This window comes from Bison bison, unplaced genomic scaffold (assembly GCF_000754665.1).
Source record: "Bison bison bison isolate TAMUID 2011002044 unplaced genomic scaffold, Bison_UMD1.0 scf7180017864170, whole genome shotgun sequence".
NCBI classification, from domain to species: domain Eukaryota; kingdom Metazoa; phylum Chordata; class Mammalia; order Artiodactyla; family Bovidae; genus Bison; species Bison bison.
This window is the reverse complement of record NW_011494742.1, coordinates 492121-520027: the sequence shown is the minus strand read 5'-3', so window position 1 is coordinate 520027 and position 27907 is coordinate 492121. Positions and strand designations below refer to the sequence as shown.

At 37.8% G+C, this 27907-nt stretch overlaps 1 protein-coding gene across 5 annotated transcripts in view; it reads left to right on the top strand.

Moving 5' to 3' along the window:
• LOC104990093 (chromosome unknown open reading frame, human C18orf25) overlaps window positions 1-27907 on the top strand; it is an 85844-nt gene that overhangs the window by 45877 nt on the left and 12060 nt on the right. For 3 of the 5 annotated variants that reach the window (XM_010842015.1, XM_010842016.1, XM_010842017.1), the window contains exons 3-4: window positions 12943-13125; window positions 25340-25466. In XM_010842015.1, the coding sequence (XP_010840317.1) occupies window positions 12943-13125; window positions 25340-25466 (310 nt within the window). Of the gene's footprint in view, window positions 1-12942; window positions 13126-25339; window positions 25467-25771; window positions 27492-27907 lie in introns of those variants that run through there. The other 2 variants (XM_010842018.1, XM_010842019.1) reach the window with 2 other exon arrangements.

The following is a 27907-nucleotide window of genomic DNA, read 5'->3' as shown; positions in this document are numbered from 1 at the left end:
TTGAGATATATGTTTTAGTACCTTGCATAAACCAGGGTTTATAAAAAATATTACACAGCAGTATACATGGATTTTGTATATCCTTTATGTGGTTTTTCCATAAGGAAAACAATTTTTTTTAACTTAAGAGTAGTTGATGAAAATCAATTAACAGAATTATTTATACTGACTTATTATGGTCAGCTGTTAAAACACCTTTTAGAATTTTAAAGTCATGGTGTGAAAATATTCAGGGATACAGTGATATTCAGTCAGGGTTGTACACTGGAATCACCCAGGGGGCTTAAAACAAACCTATGCCTGGGAGCTGCCTACGTTTTGGTGTTTGTTATACCATTCCAGGTCTTTATGTTTAGCAAGTTTGAAAGCTACTGATACTTTCAAACTTGAGTAGTTAGTTGTATAGTACAAAATATAAAATCCTAGGCAGATTCAGTGAAGCTATGAAAAAAGGGTAGTGTCATGTTATTTTTCTCAGAATTACTTGTGTTTGGTTAATTAAGTGCTCCTTGTCATTGCTGAATCTATTTGCCTGTTCTTGGTAATGCTTAAGTCATTTTCCTGAATAAGCATGTCTTCATAAAAATACAATTTTCTGATTTAATGACGTTTTATCAAATGGCCTCACTGCCTTTAAAACTGACTTCAGTCATACTGGCGGATCTGAAGGAGCGCCCAGCGAAGTTTTAGGATTACTTGGCAGGGGTGCTGTGTGTGTTAGAAACGTTATAGGCAGTGTCCTAGAAGAGGTCATGAGCTGTTATTCCAAGATGCAGAGGCAGACAGAGAAGTTCCGAATGTGGATGGAAAAACTAACTCACCTTGACTGGTGAAGAGGACAAGCAGCTACTGGAGCCCAGGGAACTTAAAATGCAGCTAGTTGGCCAAGGCATTTCCCCATCACCCATCAGGTGCTTACTCGCATTGCCTGATTCCCAAGACCTGCTGCAACAGCCCTTTGTGGCTTGTTGGAATGTTGACAGCACATTCGAATTCTCAGACGTTACACTTTTCTGATTAACTTTGTTGAAAATGGGAATATTATAGAACAACCTTTGAATCTATCACAAAATTAATTGTGTTAACTATCTGCTTTTTGAATTGTGTAAGAAAGAATATGCTTTTGCCCATTTTAAGTTTCTTTTGGTAATGTTTTAAAAAATAGTAAACAAGTTGCTTTTTAAAAAATTAGTTATTCAAAACAAAATTTCATGAATTCTAGTTAGAGTTTTGTTACATGTGCTTGGAACATAGAACCGTATTTATATGATGATAGGAGTGATCCTCCTGAGAAGGCAATGGCACCCCACTCCAGTACTCTTGCCTGGAAAATCCCATGGATGGACGAGCCTGGAAGGCTGCAGTCCATGGGGTTGCTGAGGGTTGGACACGACTGAGCGACTTCACTTTCACTTTTCACTTTCATGCATTGGAGAAGGAAATGGCAACCACAGGGACATCCTGGTGGGCTGCCGTCTATGGGGTCACACAAAGTCGGACACGACTGAAGTGATTCAGCAGCAGCAGGAGTGATCCTCATCTTTATGCTTTTTTCATGCCAAAAGCATAAATATCAGTAAGATATAAAATAGGGAATCTTAGTGAATCCAGATAGGTAAGTGGTTAATTCCCTTAGAGTCTCTTAGCATTAATCTCTACAACAGTGTTGACTTGCTTGTGATTCCTGTAAGAGGAATGATGTAATTAATCTCATTCTGGAGGTCATGAGTGAATATTGCATGAGCATTTTTATGTCATTCTTTCATAGGTCATTTAATGAACTGATTTTGTTGCTAGTCTTTAATGACTTGTATGAAGTAGCCTTTGTGTGCAGGAAGAATGAATTACTTTTTGAACAAATTAATGCTCTGTACCTGCTATGTGAGATACTGTAAGGAATTCAGATTAGACAGGAGTTTGAGTTTATGTGTGAGAAAAGCAGTATTTTTCCAATGTTACATAGATGAGTTTTTATTTTAAGCTTTAACTCTCTAAGCAGTTACCTGGCAGAATCTGGTGAAATTGGTACTCTGATATAAAGGGTAACCCTCTAGAGGATAGAGATGAAATGGTCACTCTATTAAGGGTATGTATTGAATGGGTTTTTTAATTAATAGTGACTAAATGTATTGGCTAATGTACTACCAATTTAATTTTGTTTTCAGTCCCTGGACTGAAAATAAATGGTATGTTAAAGAGTCCATGGCGTGTGTCAAAGGGGAGAAAATAGCACAGCATCGTTAGCTTTGCAACATGATAGATTTTCAGTGTGTGGCCCAGGACTGAGAAATAGTGTGAGAAAAAGCTAATTTAGGAAGAAAATTTTCAGTAGGTGTATATAACTTTGCTAACATTACCTTGTGCTTTTTTAAAAAAATTGTACTTCTACTGGATTTACTTACAATAAAAATATGGTAGTTTTTCCCCTTCAAATTTATAAGTTAACTTCTCAATATGAGTAAGGTTATTTTAATATTTAATATAGTTGCAACTGAAAAAGATCTGATTGTCTGTTTTGCAAGAGGAAGGATAGGTGATATATTTGGAGTTTCATATATAGTTGGACATTAGAACGACAGGAGTTTGAACTGCACAGGTCCTATATGCAGATTTTTTGCACTAAATATGAACTGTGGTTCTGCACAATCTGTGCTTGATAGTATTCATGGATGTGGGACCACAGACTGTTAAAAGTTTTGTGTGGATTTTCTTCAACTGTGCAGTGGGTGGGAGCCCAACTTTAGGGTCAGCTGTATAAACAATAAAGACCTTTGTTTTATTTTAGTAATTTACCAGTAACTACTCAGAAAAATTGTCTTCACTTTTTCTATTTAGTTCTATATTCAGATATCTATACCTTGTAAATTAACTGTAATAGATTGAATCAATTTATTTTGCTTTTTTGAAGTGAAAAATGACTTAAAATTTTTTTTTCTTTTTAGAGCTTAATACATGAGAATTGGGAATTAACTTTGGGAGAGTTATAACTGATGGGTTTTTCTCTGACATGATAGCACAACACTTGTAAACTACTTCAGCTAATATTTTTTTAACTTTCCTGTTTTATACCAATAAGAAGAGCATATTGGTTTTGGGTGAGAAGTTTTTTGCTAATCTATAATATTTATTTTAAATTAAGATGTTTTCAGGGAAGTTTGTTCTGTATTCGGCTTTTCCCTGGGATCACAGATTTTACTAGACATGGATTTTTAGATATAAGAAAATGTCAATTTCAGCATGTTAACATGACTGCTTTTCTATGCATGCATAACTGCTTCAAGAACTTAACAGATTTCTTCTTTGATTCATGATTTAATGTTTCATATATTAAGCATGTAGTGAAATGCTTTTTATTTTTAAAATAGAAAACATGAATGAATCCTTTAAGAATAACATAAAAAGTAACGTAGACATTATTCTTAGTATTGACTGGACATGTTCTGTTTCTTGTTGTTATTAGATAATGGACTAGGAAATCTACAGATTTTATTTGCCTAAAAGAGAAAAATGTCAGTTGAGTGGAATTATCAAGGTAAAGTTTTAATAATTGATATTCAAGGTAAAAATATTGTAAATATTTGAGAAGGTATCGAGCATAATAAATTTGAGGAAGCTTTTTCTACATAAATTTGTATAAAGATATGGAAAGAGAGGTTTTGGTAGAAAGAAGAGGAACACCGGAATGTACTGATTTAATTCATAGAATATATGCTAAAATATTAAAATTTATTCCAAAACAAAATTTTATATTTCGTGGTTTGAAAAGTTTAACCTTAAGAATAATTTTGTACCAGAAGCATACATACAGTTTTTTCCCCTGATTTTCAGTTTGTCGTGGTGTCTTGAAAATGTGTTGCTGTCTTAAGGAGTATTGTTTTGAAACAGTAGTTGTTTTTTTTTTTTTTTAATGAATCGTGCTTTAAAGTAATTATGCTTTTTCCAGATTGCACGATTTAAAAATTCTTCTTTCAGAAAAATTTGTTTTTGTATTGTGGACAAAGAAGTATTAAGTATTTGAAGTAGTTATAATAGTTTTTTAAAAACGACTGCTGTTTTGGATTATTGAATTCTCCTTCACTGAGGCAGTCTGTATTCCTAAGATCATAGTCTAAATACATACTAAGAAGTGGAAATTATTTTTGGATTATGTGGTGGCATTTTTATATCGGTATTATTTTAGAAGTGCCTAGTGGTCATCCCTTGTGCTGTGCTGTGCTGTGCTTAGTCGCTCAGTCGTGTCTGACTCCTTGCAACCCCATGGACCCACAAGGCTTCTCTGTCCATGGGGATTCCCCAAGCAAGAATACTGCAGTGGGTTGCCATGCCCTCCTCCAGGGGATCTTCTCAACCTAGGGATCGAACCCAGGTCTCCCGAATTGCAGGCACATTCTTTGCTGTCTGGGCCACCAAGGAAGCCCATGAATACTGGAATGGGTAGTAGCCTATCCTTTCTCCAGGGGGAAATTCCCGACCCAGGAATCGAACTGGAGTCTCCTGGATTGCAGGTGGATTCCTTACCAGCTGAGCTACCAGGGAACCCTGGTCTTCCCTTAACTTACCTTAAATTGGCTTAATTTTCCTAGAATTTTAAGTACAGGGAATATATCCTGTTTGGGCTTTTTTGTGGTGTATAAAGGGCTAATGCTGGACAGAAACGTCTTTTAGTTGATCTAGATCATGTCTAGCATTGATCTAGACATGGTTGAAATGCTTTTTATTTAAGAATATAATCCCACTCTGCTCAGTGTTATGTGGCAGCCTGGATGGGTGGGGGGTTTGGGGGAGAATGGATACTTGTAGATATATAACTGAGTCCCTTTTCTGTCCACCTGTAACTGTCACAACATTGTTAAATGGCTACCCAGTTAATCAGCTGTATCCTAATACCAAATAAAAGGTTAATAAAAGAAAAGAGTATAATCCCAGGAGAATGTGCTCCCAAATATGGCTGCCACCAGTATCTACAGGCCCCAGGGCAAGCCAGGCAGTGGCCCCTCTGCTTCTCTGTGAAGCTTGGGAAGATCAGGGAGATGACCTTTGGAGAGTCACTGAGGACTGGCAGATTGCAGTGCTTTATAGGGAATTACTGCAAGAAAAGAAAGAGAAGACAAACACAGATGGTTTATTTAAAGTATCTTTGCTCATTTTAATCAGTCCAGTTTTCAAGAAAAGGATCAATTCCGAAAGAAATAGAGGAAAGATTAAAATGAAGACTATAATCCCATATTTGGATTATGTCATCTCGCTAACAGTCTACATATGCTATTTAGTTGCTGGTATTTAAGCGGGGGGTGCTATAGTGAATATGTTTTCCGATAATCTATCTACAGACTGTTTTCTGCCTAGAGTCTCCTAGTTCAGTGTTGTAGGACATTAGATCCTAATCATTTTTAAGAAAATTTAACCAGCAGATTTAAGATTAGAGTTATCAGGTTATTTGAGCCTCTCATTGCATAATACCTCTCAGTTATATTAATGTGTAATTTGTGTGCATTATTAAAACTTGAGTGTAATAAGAGCTCAAATAAAAATTTAATTTAGAACACAACACAATAAAATTAAAATCTTAAAACTTAATATTTTGCATGAAGTTTTTTTTTTTTTTTACTTAAAGGATCTGTCATTTTGGGGGCTCCAAGAGAAAAGCCTGTTCTTTGTTACTAAGTCAAAGGAATAAGCCTAGTCTCAAGAGTGTGTGTGTGCATGTGCTCATGAAGGTGTGTGGACCTTCAGAATTATGAAATAATCCTGTATTCTTATTAATGCTATAGTTGGCAGGTTGTGCTGGAAACATAACTATGCAATAGTCTACAGGGATTTTAATGGATTCAAGTCACTAATATATCCATTCATTGCTTCCTAAATGTGTATAAAAAAAAATTGCCACATACGAGTTAGAGTGATTAAGTTAGGTGGAAAAATTTATTTCTTAGATTATCAGGTAAAGATTTTGACTGCTTGTTTGTTTCATTAGCAGACTGAGTAAAAGAATATACACGAATTAGTTTATTTTGCTTCATTGCTTTTGTCATTCCTTAGTTATGTGTATTTAACAGCAGATACTGTGATCTGAAGGTTGAGATATAGCACAATTTAATGAAATATATTGCTTAAGGTTTATATGCAGGTCAGATAACATGGGCAGGTTATTTTACAGAACTTGACTTTATTTTATTTTATTTTTTTTCTTCTTCAGAACTTGACTTTAAAAAATAGTTACCTGTTATATTTTGTTTAGCTTGTATTGATTTCCTCTCTTCTGTTTGAATTATTTAAATAGTATAGTAAGGGGCACAATGGAAAAGATTTTGTGGGGTTTCACATGTGAGAAAACACAGTATCAAAACAATTTGAGCAGATTTATTAAACTGAAATTTAATTAATTTTTTATTAAATTTGCTTTAATAAAAATTGTTCTCAAAGAGTAATTCTCAGAATCTTCTCTAAAAATGGCGTATATGCCCTCAATCATTGTACAGATAAGAAACTTGTCGTTTTTAATCTGTCTGGAACAGTTATATGAGTACATTAATAGTTATCAATGTGAATAACTTCCGAGTTCTATACTTTTTATTTTTTTCTTGATTCTGTTTTTAATTTCTCTGAAGTTTAGGAAAAGTTAGTGGGGATTGAAACCAAAGTAATGAATAGATCTTTTCATATTATCTTAAAATACTCCAACATACAATAGAAGACATGTTAAGAAATGAAGGAATAATAATCCATGAGGAAGTGTATTCTTTGATAATAAAGTCTTAAAACTTTAAAATTTGGGAAGAATGTTATCAAATTGCTGTGATTTTTATTTTTACTGCATTTTCTTTATATCTTTTACCTAATTCTGCATTTGAAGTGTATCAGTTGACCTAGATAAATAAAAATGTTTAAAAAGAAATGTTTCTTGTTACTCTATTTAGGATCCTTTTACATTAGTTATAGTGATTCCCTACCAGTTAATTCACATTAGGTGTTCCTTAGTACAGAAACCTGCTTTTCCATAATGAAATGAATGGCATTAGTTTATAGGTAGTATCACTAATAATAGATTTCACATGGTGTTTTTCAGATAATTTTCTGTCTTTTTGCAGTTGGTATATTGAAAAAGGAAATAACAAAATATCAGTGCTAACATAAAAGGTGGAGATTCTTCTCCTTTATATGTTCTTCTGAGTTATCCTGTTAAAAATTGAAGACTGTTTAGAAAATAGCAAAATGTAGCCTACCTTGAGGAATAACCAAAAAGCTGAGTGGATGTGTCTTAGCAGGGTACATAGATACGAGGATGTGGCGAAAGTCATGTCAACTTTTCGTGTTCTTCCTTCTTGTATGTAGTAGTGTAGATGTTTTAGTTTTGTTCTCCATTGATGTGAATCCTCAAAACAGAAATTGTGGATTTGTCCTTGAAATACAAAGATAAATTGAAAGATGGTGACCTCTGCAAGTGTCCTGTTTTCTGTATTTAATCTTGAATATTTTCCTTCGATACTTTCAAAGTTAAGTATTCATCAGTATTATAGGTAACTTCTCTGGGCAAAATGACCTGTCATTTGTCAGTATGATGTAAGAACAGATGTAATCCTTAAAACTCTATTTCTCCCTTGTAAACGGAACATCTAAATTTTTAATAATTGAGTTGGATATAATGGGAAAAACACAAAATAGGCATCAATTCATTTTATTTAAAAATGAATTTTTAACTTCTGACATAGAATTTCAGTGCATATTGCTGCATTTTATTTTCATTTAGCACTATCTTATTTTTCTTTTTACTAAAATAGCTTTATAATACTATAAAGGAAAAATACCCAGTTTTTGGTATTTAAAGTTGTTATTTTAGAAATGGCACTTTTTGTCTTTTCTGGTTGATATAGTTATCTTTTCCAAGAGATGCTTTGAAATTACTGGTTTTATAAATGGTTCTTTGTGTATGTGTGTACATATATATGTAGATTAATAGTAATAAAATACAGCGTATGTATTTTCTTAAGTATTTTATTTTTTCTTATTCCAAATAATCATTTTCCATCTTGGTAAATATTTAGATGTATTACTAAAAAGCTAGTTTTTATTAGGTAGATTCTGCCAATTGCAGATTTCCCTTTCAACTATTGAGGTTTGCTTCTTTCTTTCAATCCCTAAGGCTCACACCTCATTTTCCCTACACTTCTTTTCCTAACTTGAATACCGTACACATGCTCCTCCTTCCTAAAGTGCTTGGGTAGGTAATTTCTGAGAACTCTTCTTTTTAGGTGTAACTTTTTTTGAATCTCGCTATTGGAGTGACTTTCTCTAGATGTTGTAGATAATGGTACTGATCTTAGGACCTTTAATGACTAGGGAGACAGAACTTCTGTGGGGTCCTTTGACAGCAGCAGGAAAGTTTTTTTCTTTCCTCTTCTATGAGGGGTTTTGGGAAATTGGCTGTAGTAAAACATAGAGAAGGAATTTATTCTGGTCTTTATCGTATATTACTGTAGTCATTGAAATGGGAATTGAATGAGTAAACGCTGTTTGTCTGTTGCTCCACCTTTCCTTGGGCCGAAGATTTAGCAATAGAGAAGGAGGAGTGATGTTTCCAGATGTCTGTGGGATACAAGAGGAATTTCTGATTCCCAGATCTGATTAGATTTCATACTGGGAGTCTGACAACACTTGTGTTAGTGGAAGGGCTTTGTAGGTAAGAATGATGCCAAATAGGGATGATCCAAAGTGACCTCTATCTGGCTTTAAAACACTTTCATATGAATACATCTAAGCTAACATTTCACTTCAAACAAAAATAAAAATACAAAAGCCACATATGTGATGACCTTATTAATCCCAGCAAAGCATTTACTTAACAAGATGGGTTAATCCATGACCAGTAGAAGGCACCAACTCAGGCAGTGATGTTTTCTCAAAGCTTCTTGCATGCAGGCTGTGTACAGCAGAGTTTACACAAACATAAGCAAACAAAGAAGTAGGGTTAAGTGCTAATTTATAATGGAAAGGTGGGCAGGTGGACCAGTATTTGAACTGTTGTGTTCTGTGTTATATTTTAACCTTCATCGTAACCCTGTGAACAAGCTGAGTCATACGTTAAGAAGAAGTAGGCAGGATTTTAACCTATGTATTTGCTGCCCCAAACCTATGCACTTCATATACGGCTCCCAGTCTTACCCTGTATATTTCCCATTCCCTCACCACTGAGAACAACCATAAACTATGCTGGTTTTACCTCCCTAGGACTCAAAATTTCTCATCTGTAAAATGGGACTGGTAACTTATATATTACATAGTTTTAAAATTCTGTGCTTTTGGTTATCAGCTTTGGAAAGAGGGATTTGGAAAGATAGATGTAATAGAGGATGGATGTTAGGCTTTGTTTTGCTTTGTTTTTTGTTTTCATGATTCAAGTTGTTTCCATGAGATTTAGAAGAGAACATATTTGACCAGAAAGAAGACTAATTCATAAAATTAAACACTGTTGATAATAATACAGAAGATTTAAAGTCACATAGGGGTAAACTTCACTGTAGTAGGAATGTGTGATGAATAGATAGATCTGTATGTTTTGTTTCATTTTTCTTTTTTTGGCCGAACTGTTTGGCAAGCTGGATCTTAGTTCCCTGACCAGGATTGAACCTGCTCCCCCTGCAGTGGAAGCGCAGAGTCTTAACCACTGGACCGTTTGGAAAGTCCCACACCTGTATTTTGGTATTTCAAAAGTTAGAACCTATTTATAAACTTGGAGGTCAGAGAGAGGATGCAGACCTGTCTAGCACAAGATAGACCAAGGTGATGTTCTTAAATGAAGCAGTGGATTGCTGAACATTTTATTTTTCTTGTGATCAGCAAAAATTTCAAGACACTTAAATTGGACACAGCACTTGGATTAACCACAGACAAAATAGTTATTAAATAATTGAGTTAGATTTACCTTTATAGAGAGATGCTTTTAATGACTATAGAAAAACAAAGTTCATCATTATACATTGATGATGTGTGGTTGACAGATACCAAATGGGAGAATGTGAAGTTTGATAACCTTTTATGTTGTAAACATGGAATGCTTAGTGACTGCATTTTAAATTGGAAATGTTTCCATGTGTAATTTTACTTGAAGTTGCTATTTTGATGTTTTTAAAAGTCAAAATTATCTTAGTAGCAGCACAGTTGTTTTAGCATCCTAGAGGAACAATCAAGTCAGAGGAAGAAAAATAGCTTCATGCTTATTCCCTCCTGTAATAAATTGATAGAATCAAATTGGAAGCATAGATAGCTGCTTCTGTTATTAATGTTCCTGGTTTTTCTAGCTCCTCTTAGTGGTTTGATTTTATTTTTTCCTTCAAGAGATACTTATTTTAAAAGGATCTTACCTCTTAATTTTGCTGTGTAGCAGAAATCATGTTTTAAAAGAATACCATAAATTGTCCCCATCAGTTAGCTAATATTCATACTTAGTGATTCAAAATCCAAGCCTTGATGCTTAGTTCTTTAAACATATCTTACTTAATTTTGGTTTGCTGATAGTGTGAGATGACCTTGGGACACAAGATGCTTAATTGTGATTTCTTGTTGGAAGGCAAAATTGGAAAAACAACCTTTCCTTAACTTTATTAAAGTTTATATAGTACTGACTTGTCATTGTTTGAATATATTAGATATGAAAAACGACAGTGATAATTTATTTTAATTTTAAGTATAATTAAAATGTGAAAATATTGCTGTCTTTGTTTATGATGAATACTAAATTTGAGCTAAGCTATAAGGTGTGCTGTTTGGAAATATGGAAGATACAAGAATGAAGCCAGATAACAAGTTTGTGCTTGTATATCCTACTGATGAAGACTTTCAGACAAGTTATTTCCATGGGTAGGTGATGTTACTCTGCATGTACATCTGCACTTATACTTTTTGCATGAGTTTACATGTAGGAGTGGGTACAATTTTGACTTGACTGTTGACCTGTTGCCTCAATTTGGTGGTTGTGGGTTGTGGGGTGGGGGAACGTGAGGGCAAGAGGTTGTGAATGGTATTTATGATACAAATTTTTAAATAAGTCTCTTATTTTTTTCCAAACACAAAACACTTAATAAAGCCCTTTAAAAAATAGAATATTTGGTCAAATAGTCAATATTGTACTTGACCTTCATATCTTCTGCAACCAAATATTTGGACATCCCACATTATCTTGATTCCATAATAATCATTTTGAACTCTGACGAGAACTCCATAAATGATACAGCTTTCTTTTCTTTTTTGAAAAGAAAAACCATAAACATGAACTAATATTTTACTATTTGGTCTAAAATCTATTACTAGCTGATACTAAGGCCACACTGTTGAATTTTATGAACTTGATGTACCCTTTTGGGGAAATTGGAAATTATTTTTAAGTAGTCAGCTGAAATTGTCATGATCGTCAGAATTTCATATTGTGACATGTCTGTTCCTTATACGGTGGCACCTAATAACTCATTTACTTTTATGTTTGGTCATTTTTTTATTTTAAAGTGTTGCCGCATAAGCCTGTGGTTTGGGAACTTAGTCTTAAGAGATAAGTGCCCCAAGTGTGTTTCATGTTTTGTTTAGTGACAGTTTACACAATGGATGTTTGTATTAAAACAGCAGTCCTTCATTGTGTTCTATTTTAATGATTTATTGGCATATGTATTCCTTCATAGTCAAGAGTTTCATAAAATAGGTGTGTTTAACGTTAATCTATTAGATATTAGAAAATTTTTTTCTGGAATTAAGTGATTTGCTTGCACTTAGTAATAACTGTTGGAGGAGAAAAAGCATTTTATTCAAAATAGCAGTTAGTAGTAAGGGATATGCTTCATAGTTGATTGAAAATGATTTTTGCTTTTTACCTTTATATTAGAAAAGGTAGCACTAGCATTTTAAAGCATGTATCTATTTTACAAGCATGAATATTGAATTATTTAGCATGAATCACTGCAGTGTAATTACTTCAGAGCTTAGTTGCCCTTTTCAGCAGCTTAGGGTGATTTGGAGGTAGAAGGGCTCTCTTTATTTTTCCAAAAGTTTTAATATCTTCCTCTCAAATAACCCATAAGGTTGTGTATCACTTCCTTGGAGTGTCAGCTGGTTGTTTTTCTCAGGGAAAAGACAATAGAAATATCCCTCACAAGACATCCAAATCCTGAAGATGGATTTTATGAGTATTATCTTTTTGCTGGGGGCTTCCCAGGTGGCTCAGTGGTAAAGAATCCGCCTGCTGTACAGGAGATTCAGGTTAGATCCCTGGGTCTGGAAGACCTCCTGGAGTAGGAAATGGCAACCCACTCCAGTATTCTTGCCTGTAAAATCCCATGGGCAGAGGAACCTGACAAAGAGTCAGACCCGACTTGAGCACGCACTCATCTTTTTATAGAATGTTGTAAAATACATAACATCCCTAATACTATAAAAGGGCTTTACTGGAAATAGATGTTGGGCAAGTAGAGCTCTTGAAGTAGGAAAATATATATTTGACTTTCTTCTTCGATTCTACTAGGGACTTTTAGTATTAGCTACTAAGAGGAAGAAACTAGATTGATCCTCTTAAAAATATATAAATTCAGTTTTAATAGTTTGCATCAGTGTTTCCTTTAAAAAATCAGCTTTACCTTCTCTATAGTCGTCCCTTCTCTTAATCTTTTGCCCTTTAGCAGAATGACAGGAATTGAATGTAACTTTTGTTCAGTATAGTCTTGTCTTTGTTCTTCATAATAACACCCTTTCCCTCCTTCTCAAATGTGTCCCTCATCTTTGTAAGCTGGAGTATTTCTTTCACTTTCATTTCATGTACAAAATAATTAGATTGTATAAAGTGCAGCTTTTCTGACTAGGTAGAATAATAAGATAAAGGCAACAGGCATTTAGGGGGCTTTTAGTTATAGAAGTATTTTTCACCCCATGAGTTAGATACAAGTATACATTTTTTTTCCTCCCTAGATGGACCTCCAGTTGTAGCTCATTATGATATGTCTGACACCGGCTCTGAGCCAGAAGTGGTAAATGTGGACAATTTATTGGCGGCTGCAGTAGTTCAAGAGCACAGTAATTCTGTAGGAGGCCAGGACACAGGAGCTACCTGGAGGACCAGCGGGCTTCTAGAGGAGCTGAATGCGGAGGCAGGTTGGTCTCCCTATCCCTACCCCTCCTTCTCTGATGGTATAATATGCATGTGTCCTGGCAGCTCTTTTCCTTGCTTAGGAAAGCAGGCCAACTAGAAACATCTAACATTAGATGATTGCGGCTATCCAGGATGTCCTTTATAACTGAAAAGATTTGGGGTAGCATGTCATTTGTATTTACTAATCAGAAGAAAGCAAAAATGAGAATATCTAAGACAATAATTGTAGGCATAGGTAAATTTCAGTAGACATCTTGAGTTAAAAATGCCTAACATATGTAAAAATCAGCCAGATGACCTGATACTGTCTCCCCACCCCACCCCCAAACCCCCCCCAGCCCTCCCCACCCAACCACCACCAGTGGATTCCCTCACTTAACTCTGAACAGGGAGTGACTTTGCAGTCCACCCTGTGGACTGTCCACTGAAGTACCGCACTGTTGTTCTGCCTCTTGTGCAGTGTCCCTGTTAATTTCTCTACACTAGTTCTCATTTTGTCTTTTCCAACTCTTCAGTTGCTGTCTCTCAGGAAAATCTTTCTCCCTGTCTTGCATTGTTTATCTTGGTTCTGTGATGATTCTTAAGAGTGATGTTTTATTCTCTAAGAAACCTATTGCTGTTACCTTTGAAAACCTTGCACAATGCCTCCAAGTCTCCTTCAGTATGTTCCCCAAACCTCTTTCTTCCAACATTCTTTCTAATTTAAACCTTTTTCTAAAAGTACTAGTGTTTTTAGAAAATTTTAAGAAAAGAGGTAGAGGGGATTGAGAGACAGACTTCTTACATACTGTGTATTTTCGTTATTGTTATAGAGGTATTTTAGTTTTCTAGTTAACTTATAAATTCCATTGATTTAATAACTACCTAGAATATTATTTTTATGGGAAATGAGTTGTGTGTTACAAAAATAGCAGTGGGCTATGATTTAGAACTTTATTTATATTGAAGTTCTTAGGAAGTAAAAGACAATTCTACAGATCATTGTCATTAATTCATTTCATAATCCTCAATTAGAACTAAATAAAAAAGTTTCTCTTTATTTGTTGAGCTTCCGATTAATTTATTGTGACTAATTTTGGAACAGGACCTCGATTTAGTTTTAACTCTGTTGTGACTGCTAACTGCCTACCTTGGACAAGGTGATTCTCCTCTGGATTTCAGTTTTTATTTGTATAAACACTTGCTTTGCCCAACAAGTGTCTTTTAAGTGTTTATTAATATGTATTATGTATATATTGTAACATTAAATGCAGTCTGGTCGGTAAATGTAGACCACTTTATTGTGAATTATTAGGAAAAATATGAACAGTTACTGTTTGGTTTTTTTTGCTTTTCATAGAGAGTTTTAATATTAGGTTGAACTCTTTTGAATTGTTAATATTTGAGTTTCTGATCTACAACCAATTTAGCAGTTTAATATGAATTAACCTAACAGTGCAGCATTTGGGCATCTTACCATATCATTAAAGTCACCAGCATTGGTGGGGGTGGGGAAGCTTCACATTTTCAGGTTCAGGTAATTGTTAGCTTGATCCTTTAAAACCACCTTAGCCTTTGGTGCTTAGCGCTAAATTCTAAGAAAGAAAACATGACAGAAGTATTTGATGAGGGAAACACACATGACTTCCTTCCTCTATTCTTCTCTCTCCACTCCAGCACTGCCTTGAAATTGATATTTAATATTTGGTATTCCTGTGTATTCCTTCATAGTTTTACTGCATTTGCTTTGTATCTGTAAACAAGCATGTTTTAATACTAAGTAGTATTACATAGAAGGTAATCATTTGCCACTTGCTTTTGTTTTAGTTCAACATGTTGTGAAGTTTGTTCCTGTTAAGTACTGCTGTAGTCCATTCACTTTTCACTGCTGTTTAGTATTCCAGCATATGCATATATGACAGTAGACGTACCCATTCTCTTCTTGAACATTTATGATGCTATTTGAAATGATGCTACCATTAACATTTCCTGTACGTGTCTTTTGGTACATGTGTGATAATTTCGCTAGGATGTAATATATCAAGAAAGCACATGTATGTATTGGGCCATAAATCGTGTAGATTTTTGTGTATCATAGGACATGGACATCACTGTTCAACAGATCCCCATGGTATTTTCTTATGAAGCCATTTACTGATCGTTCAAAGTCTTTTTTTTTTTTTTAATCTGACATGCAGGTATGTGAGTAATGTATTTGTGTGTGTACTCAGTCATATCCAACTCTGCAACCTCGTGGAGTGTAGCCTGCCCTGCTCCTCTGTCCATGGAATTTTCTAGGCAAGAACACTGCAGTGGGTTGCCGTTGTTGTCTCCAGGGGATCTTCCCAACTCAGGGATTAAACCCAAGTCCCTTGCGTCTCCTGCATTGTCAGGTGGATTCTTTACCATTTATTAATACCCTCTAGTCTTGATGTAATTGTCATAGTGGGAACCTGTTTTGTGAATTTGAATATACTTAATGTATCATAACAAAATGTTCATAGAATTTATGCTTCATTTCCAGTTTATAGTTTTGAGATTTGGACTATTAGTATCAATTAGATCATCTTTCTTGTGTTTGGAGTTTAAGATAAATGTAGTGGTTAATCATAGTCTTCCTTCTCTCCCTCCCAATAAAATAAAAGCCAGTCACTGAGTTAGACTGTTGAGTGTCTCTGTACACTGTACACTGCATTGGTTGCTCAGTCATGTCTGACTCTTTGTGACCCCGTGGACTGTTAGCCTGCCAGGTTCCTCTGTCCATGGGGCTCTTCAGGCAAGAATACTGGAGTGGATTGCCATTTTCTTTTCCAGGGTATCTATCCCACCCGGTGATTGAACTGTGTCTCCCACATTGCAGGCAGATTCTTTACCATCTGAGCCAGCCGCTTAGGATGGATACTCAGTGTCTAATTAATAGCAACATTTCAGACCAGGTCTACAGCCCTCCATTTAGAATCACATAAGTAATCATTAAGTGGCTTGTAGCATGTCTCTTTTTCTAAGCAACTAGATGTTCTAGTGGAGAAGCTAATGGCAACCCACTCCGGTGTTCTTACCTGGCAAATCCCATGGATGGAGGAGCCTGGTAGGCTGCAGTCCATGGGGTCTCTGGGAGTCAGACACGACTGAGTGACTTCACTTTCACTTTTCACTTTCATGCATCAGAGAAGGAAATGGCAACCCACTCCAGTGTTCTTGCCTGGAGAATCCCAGGGATGGGGGAGCCTGGTGGGCTGCTGTCTCTGGGGTCGCACAGAGTCGGACACGACTGAAGCGACTTAGCAGCAGCAGCAGCAGATGTTCTAGTATGCAAAATAGTTTTTACTGTTTAGTTTTAGTTTCAACCAAGGCAAAAGAGTTGAAATTAGGAAAGCCACTGATCAAGAAAAGACCTAAAATTTCCTTTTCAGCTCTTGCCATAGGTTTACTTTTTCTCATTGATGCTAGAATTAAATAGTGTAGTGGGTGGCAGCCTCCTGTGAGCAAACAGCTGGATTTTGAACAAGCAGCCTCTTATGGACTGTGTGACCTCACGTAAGTTATGCAAAGCCTCAGTTTTCCTTGTCAAAACTGAGATAAAACTAGTATCTACCCTCAAAGGTTATTAACGTGAAAATTCTTAAAGACATTGGAGTACCAGACCACCTTACCTGCCTCCTGAGAAACCTGTGTGCAGGTCAAGAAGCAAGAGTTAGAACTAGACATGGAACAACCGACTGTTCTCAAATTGGGAAAGGAGTATGCCAAGGCTGTATTATTGTCACCCTGAGAATTTAACCTCTATGCAGAGTACATCATGCGAAATGCTGGGCTGGATGAAGCATAAGCTGGAATCAAGATTTCTGGGAGAAATACTAATAACCTCATATATGCAGATGATACCACCCAAACAGCAGAAAGCAAAGAGGAACTAAAGAGCCTTTTGATGAGGGTGAAAGAGAAGAGTAAAAAAGCTGGCTTAAAACTCAACATTTAAAAAACTAAGATCATGGCATCTGATCCCATCACATTATGGCAAATAGATGGGGAAAAAGTGGAAACAGTGACAGACTTTATTTTCTTGGGCTCCAGAATCACTGTGGATGGTGACTGCAGCCATGAAATTAAGACATTTGTTCCTTGGAAGAAAAGCTATGATAGACCTAGACAGCATATTAAAAAGCAGAAACATCACTTTGCTAACAAAGGTCTGTGTAGTCAGAGCTATAGTTTTTCTAGTAGTCATGTACAGATGTGAGAGTTGGACCATAAAGAAAGCTGAGTGCTGAAGAATTGATGCTTTTGAACTGTGGTGCTGGAGTCCCTTGGATTGCAAGGAGATCAAAGCAGTCAATTGTAAAGGAGGTAACTGTCAATGTTCATTGGAAAGAGTTGAAGGCTCATTCACTGTAAATGTAGATGAGGCCAAGAGAGGCTGAAGTCTGAAGTACTCTTGGTATAATCATTACACTAAACTAATTTAGAGGTCCCCCTGCCTCGGAAATTAAAAATTCTAAACAAATCTCATTTTTTCTATCAGCCTTCTTTTTAAGAAGGTGGCTTATGAACATTCTCTCCATCCTTGAAATTGGGCTGGTAATCTTGATTTGTCCATAGTACAAGCTTAGTTGTAGTGAAGAGAAAAAAAATCTTGGGTTTCCTGTTCTTAGAGTAGGGCTTTTAATAATCAGACCAGAATGACCATGTTTCTGTTGTTAGCACTTTAAAATCATTGTATCGAGTCTTGTGAAGGAGATTTTGTTTAGCTGCTACATGTGGACTGTAAGATTTTAGGTTTCTAATCTCCTTTTCTACCACTTTTTAAAGTTGTTTTTAATACTTTTGTTGAAAAAGCTCAACACAAGGTAATGATTTGCTTCTTTTAAAACTCTATGAGTACTTAAGATAGTAACCTTTTTTATACTTAACATTCCACTGTCACCACTATGTAATAATTTTATATACTACAAATAGGCTTACGACTAGTTCTCATTAGATAGCTGATTTAAAAAGAAAATATTTGCCCTGATAATTTAGTTACTGCCTTTCGTGGTCTACTTTCTGACTTATTTATGTGTTGAAAAGGTCTGTAGTAGGAGGACAGAAATTTAGAATTAGTTTTCTCATGAAATGAAAGAAGTTATCTTTTCAAAAAGCTACACAAACAAAGAACTACACAGAGACAGCCAGCTGCCACAATAACTAAATATACATCTTCTGCTTTATTTTCAGTGAAATACATGGTAATTGTGATATTTACGCTTTTTGTGCAGAGCTTATTCTAGAATAGGAAGAGATTACTACGACCGACAGTATTTGAAGAACGTCGTGCATCTTTGACTCACTTGTGTGTGATTTAGGCCCTGCTCTGCTGTTGGATTCCTTTGAGGTCTAGGGGCATTGGTTGGGGCCATGTAGGTGTGACCCGAAGGCCAGAGAGTGTTCACCTCTGCGCAAGAGCTTCCAGAGGAATGTTCGACTTTCTGAAGAGGGTAACGTTGAGAGAAAAGGACTGATTGTTCTGGCTCTGAAATAGAGGAGTGGATGCATTCCTGACTTACTGGAGAATGCCATGGGGTCTCTTGTAGAGCATGGCGCCCCACAGACTTGGTGTGTGGCACATTTTATTTAAAGGCTCTGAGAGGAAATGTGGCAGAATACTCACATCATTAGTTCAGAGTTGTTAACGCTCACCAGGAAATTTGTTTGTATCCTCCCACCAACCCACCGCACCCTCTGGCCCTGTTTTGTCTTAAACTGACTTTTGGACCAAGCAATAAAGAACATGGGTGCATTGAGGTGTCAGAATCATAGGCCTGCAGGGGAGGCAGCATTTTCAAGAAAGTCATGTTTCCACAAGGAGGCAAAGAGAAAGTTCAGTGCCTTTTTCCATAGAGCTGGCATTCCATAGGGCAGTGGAAAACTTGTAGGAAGGTGAGTGGTAGGTGGCTAGAGCAAAGGAGAATAACAGTTGAGTAGGGGACAAGACCGGAGAAGGCAATGGCAACCCACTCCAGTACTCTTGCCTGGAGAATCCCAGGGATGGAGGAGCCTGGTAGGCTGCCGCCTATGGGGTCGCACAGAGTCAGACAAGACCGAAGTGACTTAGCAGCAGCAGCAGCAGGGGACAAGACTGGAGGATGGCATAGCGACCCACTCCAGTTTTCTTGGCTGGAGAACCCATGGACAGAGGAGCCTGACGGGCTGCAGTCCATAGGGTCGCAGAGTCGGACACAACTGAAGCCACTCACCACACATGCACACAGGGGACAAGACAGTCAGATGGGCGGCCCCAGACGGTTGAATTTTGTGAGTGGGCAGGAGGGTAGAAGTACATTTTACTTCTCATAACCATTGGTTTCCCTCTTACCTCCTCCTAATGCTTTCTCCTTTTGCTTAGCTATACTTAGACTGCTCCTTCCTGCTACGCTATTCCTCTACCTTATCAGACCCATCACACAGTCCTTTTTCAGCTCCCCCTAGTTGCATCTTTCTTTCTCTGTGTAGTTTGTTCAGCCCAACTCTCCTTTGCTGATATCCTCAGCTCCTTATGTAGTTGACTTTCTTGTACTCAGCTGGCCAAGTCTGATCCCTGGATGCATACTTTAGAGCCTTTATCCATGCTGGAGAAAGTCAGATAGTTGAAAAGTTGAGGGTCGTATTAACTTCCTGATTTGCAGCCTCACCTTGGCTCTCCTTTCCTTAGGCATCATTCTTTCTTCACAGTGGCTGGCTCACTTTTCTAAACCTACTCTAAACTGACTTTGCTCTCCTACTCACACCTGTGCTCTGCAGATGGCCCTCTGCATTCTTTACAGATCAAGATCACCTCAGCTTTCTGCCATCAAAACTGTTTGCTCTCTGCCTTTTTTCTAGATATGGCCGGTAAAAATAACTATATACACGTACACATCCCCCTCCTGCAAACCCGTGTTCCTCTTGGTGCCATCTATTGCCGTTTCCTCCACAGCCAGATGTCTTCAAATGTGTCTGCTCCTTCTCCCCTTCTGTTCTTCTCCAGCTTGCTTTGCTGCAATAGCTTCAGTCCCATCATTCCTCTGAGGTTCCCCTGGCCAGGGTTGTGTATGGTCATCTTATCACCTGTTCTATTGGGCTGTACTTAGTCCCTCCTCTTATTGTGTCTCTCTGTTGGGCATTGTAGGCACTTCTGAGAAATGCTCTCTTTATGGTGCCCTGGCTTCGTATCTTCAGGTTTTCTGTCTCTTGGTTGACCTTGGTGAGCACCTCTTCCTGTGCCCATCCCTTAATTATTGGTTTTTGTCAGGGTTCTGTTTTAGGCCCCCTTCATTCCTCTGGATGAACTTTATCTTCTCCGCTATTGGGAGGACTTACCTATTATTTCCTCTCTAGACTGATGACCTGAGCTTTAGAACAGTAGTAACTTCAACTGCCTGTTTTCAGCATCTCAGAAGCATATCATCATCATGCTCTAAGCAGCCACCCTCAACATGTCCGTTGGTGCACTGAATGCCACCAGTTACCTACATCAGAAACCTTGGCGTCAGTTTTTCCTTTGCCTAATTTCCAAGATTACTCACTGTTTGTTCTTACAGAAATACAGACTGTTCCTCCTTTTGTTTCTTTCCTGGTTCTGCTGCTGCTTCTGCTAAGTCACTTCAGTCTTGTCCAACTCTGTGCGACCCCATAGACGGCAGCCCACCAGGCTCCCCCGTCCCTGGGGTTCTCCAGGCAAGAACACTGGAGTGGGTTGCCATTTCCTTCTCCAATGCATGAAAGTGAAAGGTGAAAGTGAAGTTGCTCAGTCGTGTCCGACTCTTAGCGACCCCATGGACTGCAGCCTACCAGGCTCCTCCATCCATGGGATTTTCCAGGCAAGAGTACTGGAGTGGGGTGCCTCTGCCTTCTCCGTTTCCTGGTTCAGCCATAGCCATTTCTCACCCCGGAAACTGTAGCAGTCTAACTGGTTTCCTTGCCTCTAATATTCCTTGTCCCGCTACTGGTTCTGTTTCCATACTTGAAAAAATTTTAAATTCAAAATCCAATCATGTCACTCCTCTGCTGAAATCCTTCATTGGTTTCCTACTTTTCAAGGTCAAGTCAAGACTCCTTACCCATGATCTGACCTCTGCTGACTTTACCAGCTCATTTCTCATTACTTTTTTTTTTAACTACCATTACCCCAGATCTCACCCTAAAGGGTGATTTTCTGCCCTGAAGGGCTACACAGTGTTCCTTGTGCTGCTTTCCTTCACCTGGGCCTGCTCTTCCCTGCGGGCTCAGTGTCCTTGATTGTTCTCCAGTCTAGGAATGGTCCTTTTCTCTGTGCATGCAGGGCATTCTTTGCCTCCCTCTCCGACTAGTTTTCAAACCATAATACCAGCGGACTGGTTTTTGTATATCCTTGATTATCCTCAATTATATCCTTGACTATATTGTAAGCTTGCTGAGGGTGTAAACTGTGCCTCCCTCATTCGTTCCCTGGAGCAGTCCTAGCACTGAGCGCAGTGCATTTGTTGTTGTTCATTCGCTTAGTCGTGTCCAGCTCTTTTGTGACCGTGTGGACGGTAGCCCACCAGGCTTCTCTGTTCGTGGGATTTTCCAGGCAAGAATACTGGTGTGGGTTGGCATTTCCATCTCCAGGGATCTTCCTGACCCAGGGATTGAACCCATGTCTTCTGCTTGGCTAGCAGATTCTTAACCACTGAGCCACCTGGGAAGCCCAAACACAGTGCATGCTGCTGCTAAGTCGCTTCAGTCGTGTCCAACTCTGTGCGACCCCATAGACGGCAGCCCACCAGGCTCCCCCGTCCCTGGGATTCTCCAGGCACGAACACTGGAGTGCGTTGCCATTTCCTTCTCCAATGCATGAAAGTGAAAAGTGAAAGTGAAGTTGCTCAGTCGTGTCCGACTCTTCGCAACCCCATAGACTGCAGCCTACCAGGCTCCTCCATCCATGGGATTTTCCAGGCAAGAGTACTGGAGTGGGGTGCCATATCATGTCATAAATAAATGTTTACTTTAGAAATAAATAGATGAAGTATACTGTTAGAGCTGTGCACAGCAAGTCTACTTGAAATATTGACTGTGGAAAAGCTGAAGTTTTAGAGAAAAGGGAGACTGTCAATTTGTATTTCTCCCGAGCAGTGCAGTTGGAACTATGTGCATGACAGCAGTCTGACTACAGCATTGAAGTAGAAATGAGACAAAAGACTTTGCCACAAACAAAGTAGTGGGGTCAGAGCAAGAATATCGGTTTACCAAATCCAGGCTTAACCAAATTCCACTTAAGCAACCACCCTAGATTTAACAAAACTGGGTTTGTCTGGTGGATGTCACCTCTGTATGCTTGTAGACTTCAACATCACTGCTGATACCACACACAATCCTATCTGTTCTTTAATATAGATAGGATTAACAAGCCTGTGTGCTGTGTGTTCAGACACTCAGTTGTGTCCAACTCTTTGCAAACCCCATGGATTGTAGCCTGTCAGGCTCCTCTGTCCATGGAATTCTCCCAGCAAGAACACTAGAGTGGGGTGCAATTTCCTTTTCCAGGGGATCTTTCTGATCAAAGGATCAAACCTCTGTCTCTTCCATCTCCTGCACTTGCAGGGCGGGTTCCTTACCACTAGCACCACCTGGGAAGCCCACTGACAAGCCTGTGCAGACTGTAATACAATTTCAGTCACTGGTTGTATCTAGAAGACTTGAATCTTCTGTTTTCTCATTTATGCATCAGTTTCAATTGAAGAAAAAAAGGTAAAAATAATATTAAAGAATTGTAAAAAAGACCCACAATCACATTCAAATTCCTTTACTTTTCATAGCTTTTAACCAGCACATACATATTTTTAGTGTTATATGTAACTCTCTGGGTGTTATACATATATTTTCCCCAAGTTTCTACATAGCAATCTGGTGAGTATCATTTGACATCATGACTCTGCTTATTTAAAGTGTATTCTATAAGGCTAAATTCTCAGAGGTGGGATTATAGGGTCAGAGGATATAAATTATAAGTCTTTTTTGCTTGTGGGACTATCCAAAATTTTCAAAAAGGATTACACTACAAGTTTGCAGGAGTGTGAAACTACAAGGTTTGTCTTGACCTTGAAGCATAGATATGAGTAAGGTGAGAAGGGAAGAGAGAGTTGTATATATAAAATCTTATTTATATTGGTTTAGTTGACCTAAAGATCCTCTTGATGAGGGTGAAAGAGGAGAGTGAAAAAACTAGCCAAAAACTCAACATGAAAAAAAAAAGAGAAAAAGGCTAAGATCATGGCATCCAGTCCCATCACTTCATGGCAAATAGAAAGGGAAAAAGTGGACCTAGTGACAAATTTTATTTTCTTGGGCTCCAGAGTCACTGTTCAGTGACTGCAGCTGTGAAGTTTAAAGCTACTTGCTCCTTGGAAGGAAACTATGACGAACCTAGACAGCATGTTAAAAAGCAGAGACATTACTTTGCCAACAAAGGTCTGTCTAGTCAAAGCTGTGGTTTTTCCAGTAGTCATGTATGGATGTGAGAGTTGGACCACAAGGAAGGCTGAGCACCGGAGAATTGATGCTTTCGAAATACGGTGCTGGAGAAGACTTGAGAGTCCCTTGAACTGCAAGGCGTTGAGTCAGTCCTAAAGGAAATCAACTCTGAATATTCATTGGAAGGACTGATGCTGATGCTCCAGTTCTTTGGCCATCTGATGCACAGAGGCAACTCACTGGAAAAGACCCTGATGGTGGGAAAGATTGAAAGCAAAAGCAGAAGGGGGCAGCAGCAGATGAGATGATTAGACAGCATCATCAACCCAGTGGACATGAATTCGAGCAAACTCTGGGAGATAGTGAAGGACAAAGGAGCCTGGTGTGCTGCAGTCCATGGAATCTCAAAGAGTCAGACATGACTTAGTGACTGAATAATAACAACAGTTGTTGGAATTTTTTTTTTAAATAGGGAGAAATAATTTTGTATCAGATGACAATATATTTAAATAAAAATACATCTTTAAAGAGTAAATGAAAATGTATACCTGTTGCAACTCTGTTTATTCCATGTTTACTCTTAGACATTCTGAAATTCATCCTTCTAAGTCAGAACATTCAAGAGCTGAATAAATAGGTTTTTAACTCTTTGTCTCTGTTTTTTTTTTGGCTGTGACATGCAGGATCTTAGTTCTCCCAACTAGGTATTGAACCTGTAACCCCTGCATTGGAAGCGCGAAATTCTGTCTAACCAGAGGAGCGCTGAGGAATCCCTCTGAATTTTAACTCTTTTTAGAATTGTTTACACAGCTGTGTACTTTGGTGCTATGCCATTAACCTGTATTGAGAGTCAGTTCTATTAAACTCATGTTTAGTGTTGGAAAATGTGTTTTATTGCACCATGGAATAGATGCTTTGTGGAGATCTTTGTGAGAAAGTCCTTATAGGCTCCAGTGCTTTCCAGGGTGAAGCACTGTGTGGTGCTTTCTGTCTAATGAGGAGTGTCAACAACGTACAGGTTATATATTTCAGTTTCTCAGGGCAAAAATTACTATTTGCTTCTAGTCTTCCCCTTTAGATGCTGTTTTGGGTTCAGGTCCCCCCTCCCCCCTCCCCCTGCACCCTCATCAGTGATAGTGCAGAGTCTTAACCACTGGACTGCCAGGGAATTCCCTTGGGCTTGATTTTGTCAAATCTGGATTCCTGGAGAGAAAATTGTTAAAATTGTTTAAAATTGAGAGAAAATTATTAAATCTTTTGTAAGGTTTCCCAATGTAACTATGATATTAATAATTCTTTTCTTTACTCCATTTGTGCCTTTGAGCTTGTTTGGTTTAGAATTTTGTTATATTAAAATGATAAGCAGTAGAGAACCCCTTTGACCTGAGTGGAGACAAACCTACCTGCAGGTCATTTAAAAGCAGAGTAGAATTTAATGCAAAAAGCATCACAAAATAGAGTATTATTGCAGTTTATATATACCTGCATTTATATACACAAACTTGTCAGAATACTCTAGAATTTTTTCTCCTAAGGAATGGCAGTAGAAAGCAAGAGAATTGGAGTTCTTACTTTTATGTACTTCTGTTGTTTGAACATTCTTTTAACAATCAGTATGTATTGTTTAGTTTTTTTAATTTGACGTGGTAACAGTTTCATGGAGGCAAGCTTTTATAAGGGTACTCTGTTTCAGTGATTAAACTGAGAGGAGAAATCCATCAGTGCGATGTTTCTGCTGCTCTTAAGGAATCAAAATATAGTGCTTAGTTTTTTCTCCCCTTTCTCTCTCAGGTCATTTGGATCCAGGATTCCTAGCAAGTGAGAAAACATCTGCTGGCAATGCACCACTCAATGAAGAAATTAATATTGCCTCTTCAGATAGTGAAGTGGAGATTGTGGGGGTTCAGGAACATGCAAGGTAGGAAATTAATGAGAAGAAAATGGTATGGCATGCCATGGCATGGCTGGCATGAATGTTGGGAGCTATTTCTCAGCTTCCTGTAGTTTAAGAAATACATTTTGATTATAGACACTTGATGGGCTTCAGAATGTATTGCAGATTGTCTTATATCAGAAACATCTTGGCCACACATGTATGTGAACCAGAACTAATGTTTTTCTCTTATTTTTAGCAAATGGCTAGATGGCTTAACAGATTTTTCTGTTACGGCAGAAGTATCTCCATACTAACCCCCTTCTCACCCATATTTTCTTGCCTTTCAGTTTATCTTGAAATATACCAGGAACAAATAATTGGAAAATCTGCATTTGACATCACACCTCTTCTTAGAGCACCTCTCCTTATCTTCCGTGAAAAGTTACAAGTTACTTTAGTCAGTTCCTAACAGTATATTTCTGGTGATGTTCATGTGATTTAGGGCATCTTGTTTCTTAGGAATTAAAAAAGCCGTAAGACATTGAATTAGTGTGCAGTAGTATAAAAATAATTTTGTGAAGTTTATCATTTTTTAAGATAAGAGAGAGCAAACTGTAGCCCATGGACCACGTCTGGCCTGCTGCATCTTTTTATATGGACCTCAAGCTGCGAATTGTTTCTACGTTTTCAAATGGTTGGGGGAAAAAATCAAGACATGTTTTGATGTGAAAAAATTAAATGAAATTCAAATACAATTTATTTATCCATAAATAAAGTTTTGTTTGAACAGACCATGCTTATTTACTTACATATTGTCTATTTTACAGTCCATTGGCAGAATTGCGAAGTTTCTTCAGACACCTTAGGGCCCACAGAGCCAAAGATATTTATTGTCTAGCTCTTTGCAGAAAAAATTTACTGACTCTTCCTTTAAGATACGGTCCTAAGAATTAGTTGCAGCCCTGTCAGAGATATACCTGAGGAACATTTAACACACACGTACAAAACAAAACCTCATCTTCGGAAAAATCTGTATTCTCTGTAGTGAACAATTTTTCTCCTGTGCCACAAGAGTTACGATTTTGTGATTTCCTCAAGTTGGTATACAAGATAGTATCTTGCCTTATTTTTAGATCTGATTTTGATCTTTGGTTAGCAAGATAATAAAACATTCACCAGCACTGATTTCTTCTGTTGACTTATTTAAAAGGTGGATTTAGGAGTGGAGAAGTGGGGGCACAAAAAACACATGCACATAAATTGAGGAATACTTTTTCTAATGAGAACCGATTGTAGTTTCTGAAAGGATTTTTTAGTTAAACAATTGGGGCTTTAAGGGTGTAGAGTTAAGTTGTAATTTATCAAGCCATCTCCCCTTAAGTGGCTAATTCTCCATCAGAACACTTTCCCTTCTATCTTGTATTCATGCCCTAAGTCTGTCTGCTTAGCTGCTTCCTTTTTTCTCGTCTTTTTAAATGGTTATTTCCCCCTATTCTGGTGGAAAGACTTTCATTCTTTACCTTTCCTTTACCTCATACTTTCTTCTCTTCCTTAATAAAAAACTCTTTCCAGTTATATTCTCTTTCATTTTCTCATGTTATTTCCTTCCAGCTGACTTCATCTGACTTCTTCAGATGAAGAAGATAGAACTCCAGATTTCTTCCTTTAGCATACATTTGTCATTATTTTATTTCAGCACTGTATAAATATAAAAGACGTTATTAGACTTTAAGCCCCATGTCAAGATCTTTCTAGAATATGATAATATTTTCCATTCCCAACTCTGTACCATAAAACTTATTCTGCCTATTGACTGATAGATTGATGTAGGTTAATTATCTTCTGTTGTGCCAGGAGCACATTATCCAGTTACCAACTTCCTCTTGACTTACTATTCAAATTTTAATTCAGTGTTACTCACGTGTTCCTACTTAAGTAGGAAAGAATAGGTCATGACCTGTGTTGTCTATTTAAGTTCTTGCTCATTCTGAGACATATCACTTGGTCAGTTCAGTTCAGTCGCTCAGTCGTGTCCGACTCTTTGCGACCCCATGAATCACAGCACACCAGGCCTCCCTGTCCATCACCAACTCCCAGAGTTCACTCAGACTCACGTCCATCGAGTCAGTGATGCCATCCAGCTATCTCATCCTCTGTTGTCCCCTTCTCCTCCTGACCCCAATCCCTCCCAGCATCAGAGTCTTTTCCAGTGAGTCAACTCTTTGCATGAGGTGGCCAAGGTACTGGAGTTTCAGCTTTAGCATCATTCCTTCCAAAGAAATCCCAGGGCTGATCTCCTTCAGAATGGACTGGTTGGATCTCCTTGAAGTCCAAGGGACTCTCAAGAGTCTTCTCCAACACCATAGGTCAAAAGCATCAATTCTTAGTCACTCAGCCTTCTTTACAGTCCAACTCTCACATCCATACATGACCACAGGAAAAACCATAGCCTTGACTAGCCGGACCTTTGTTGGCAAAGTAAT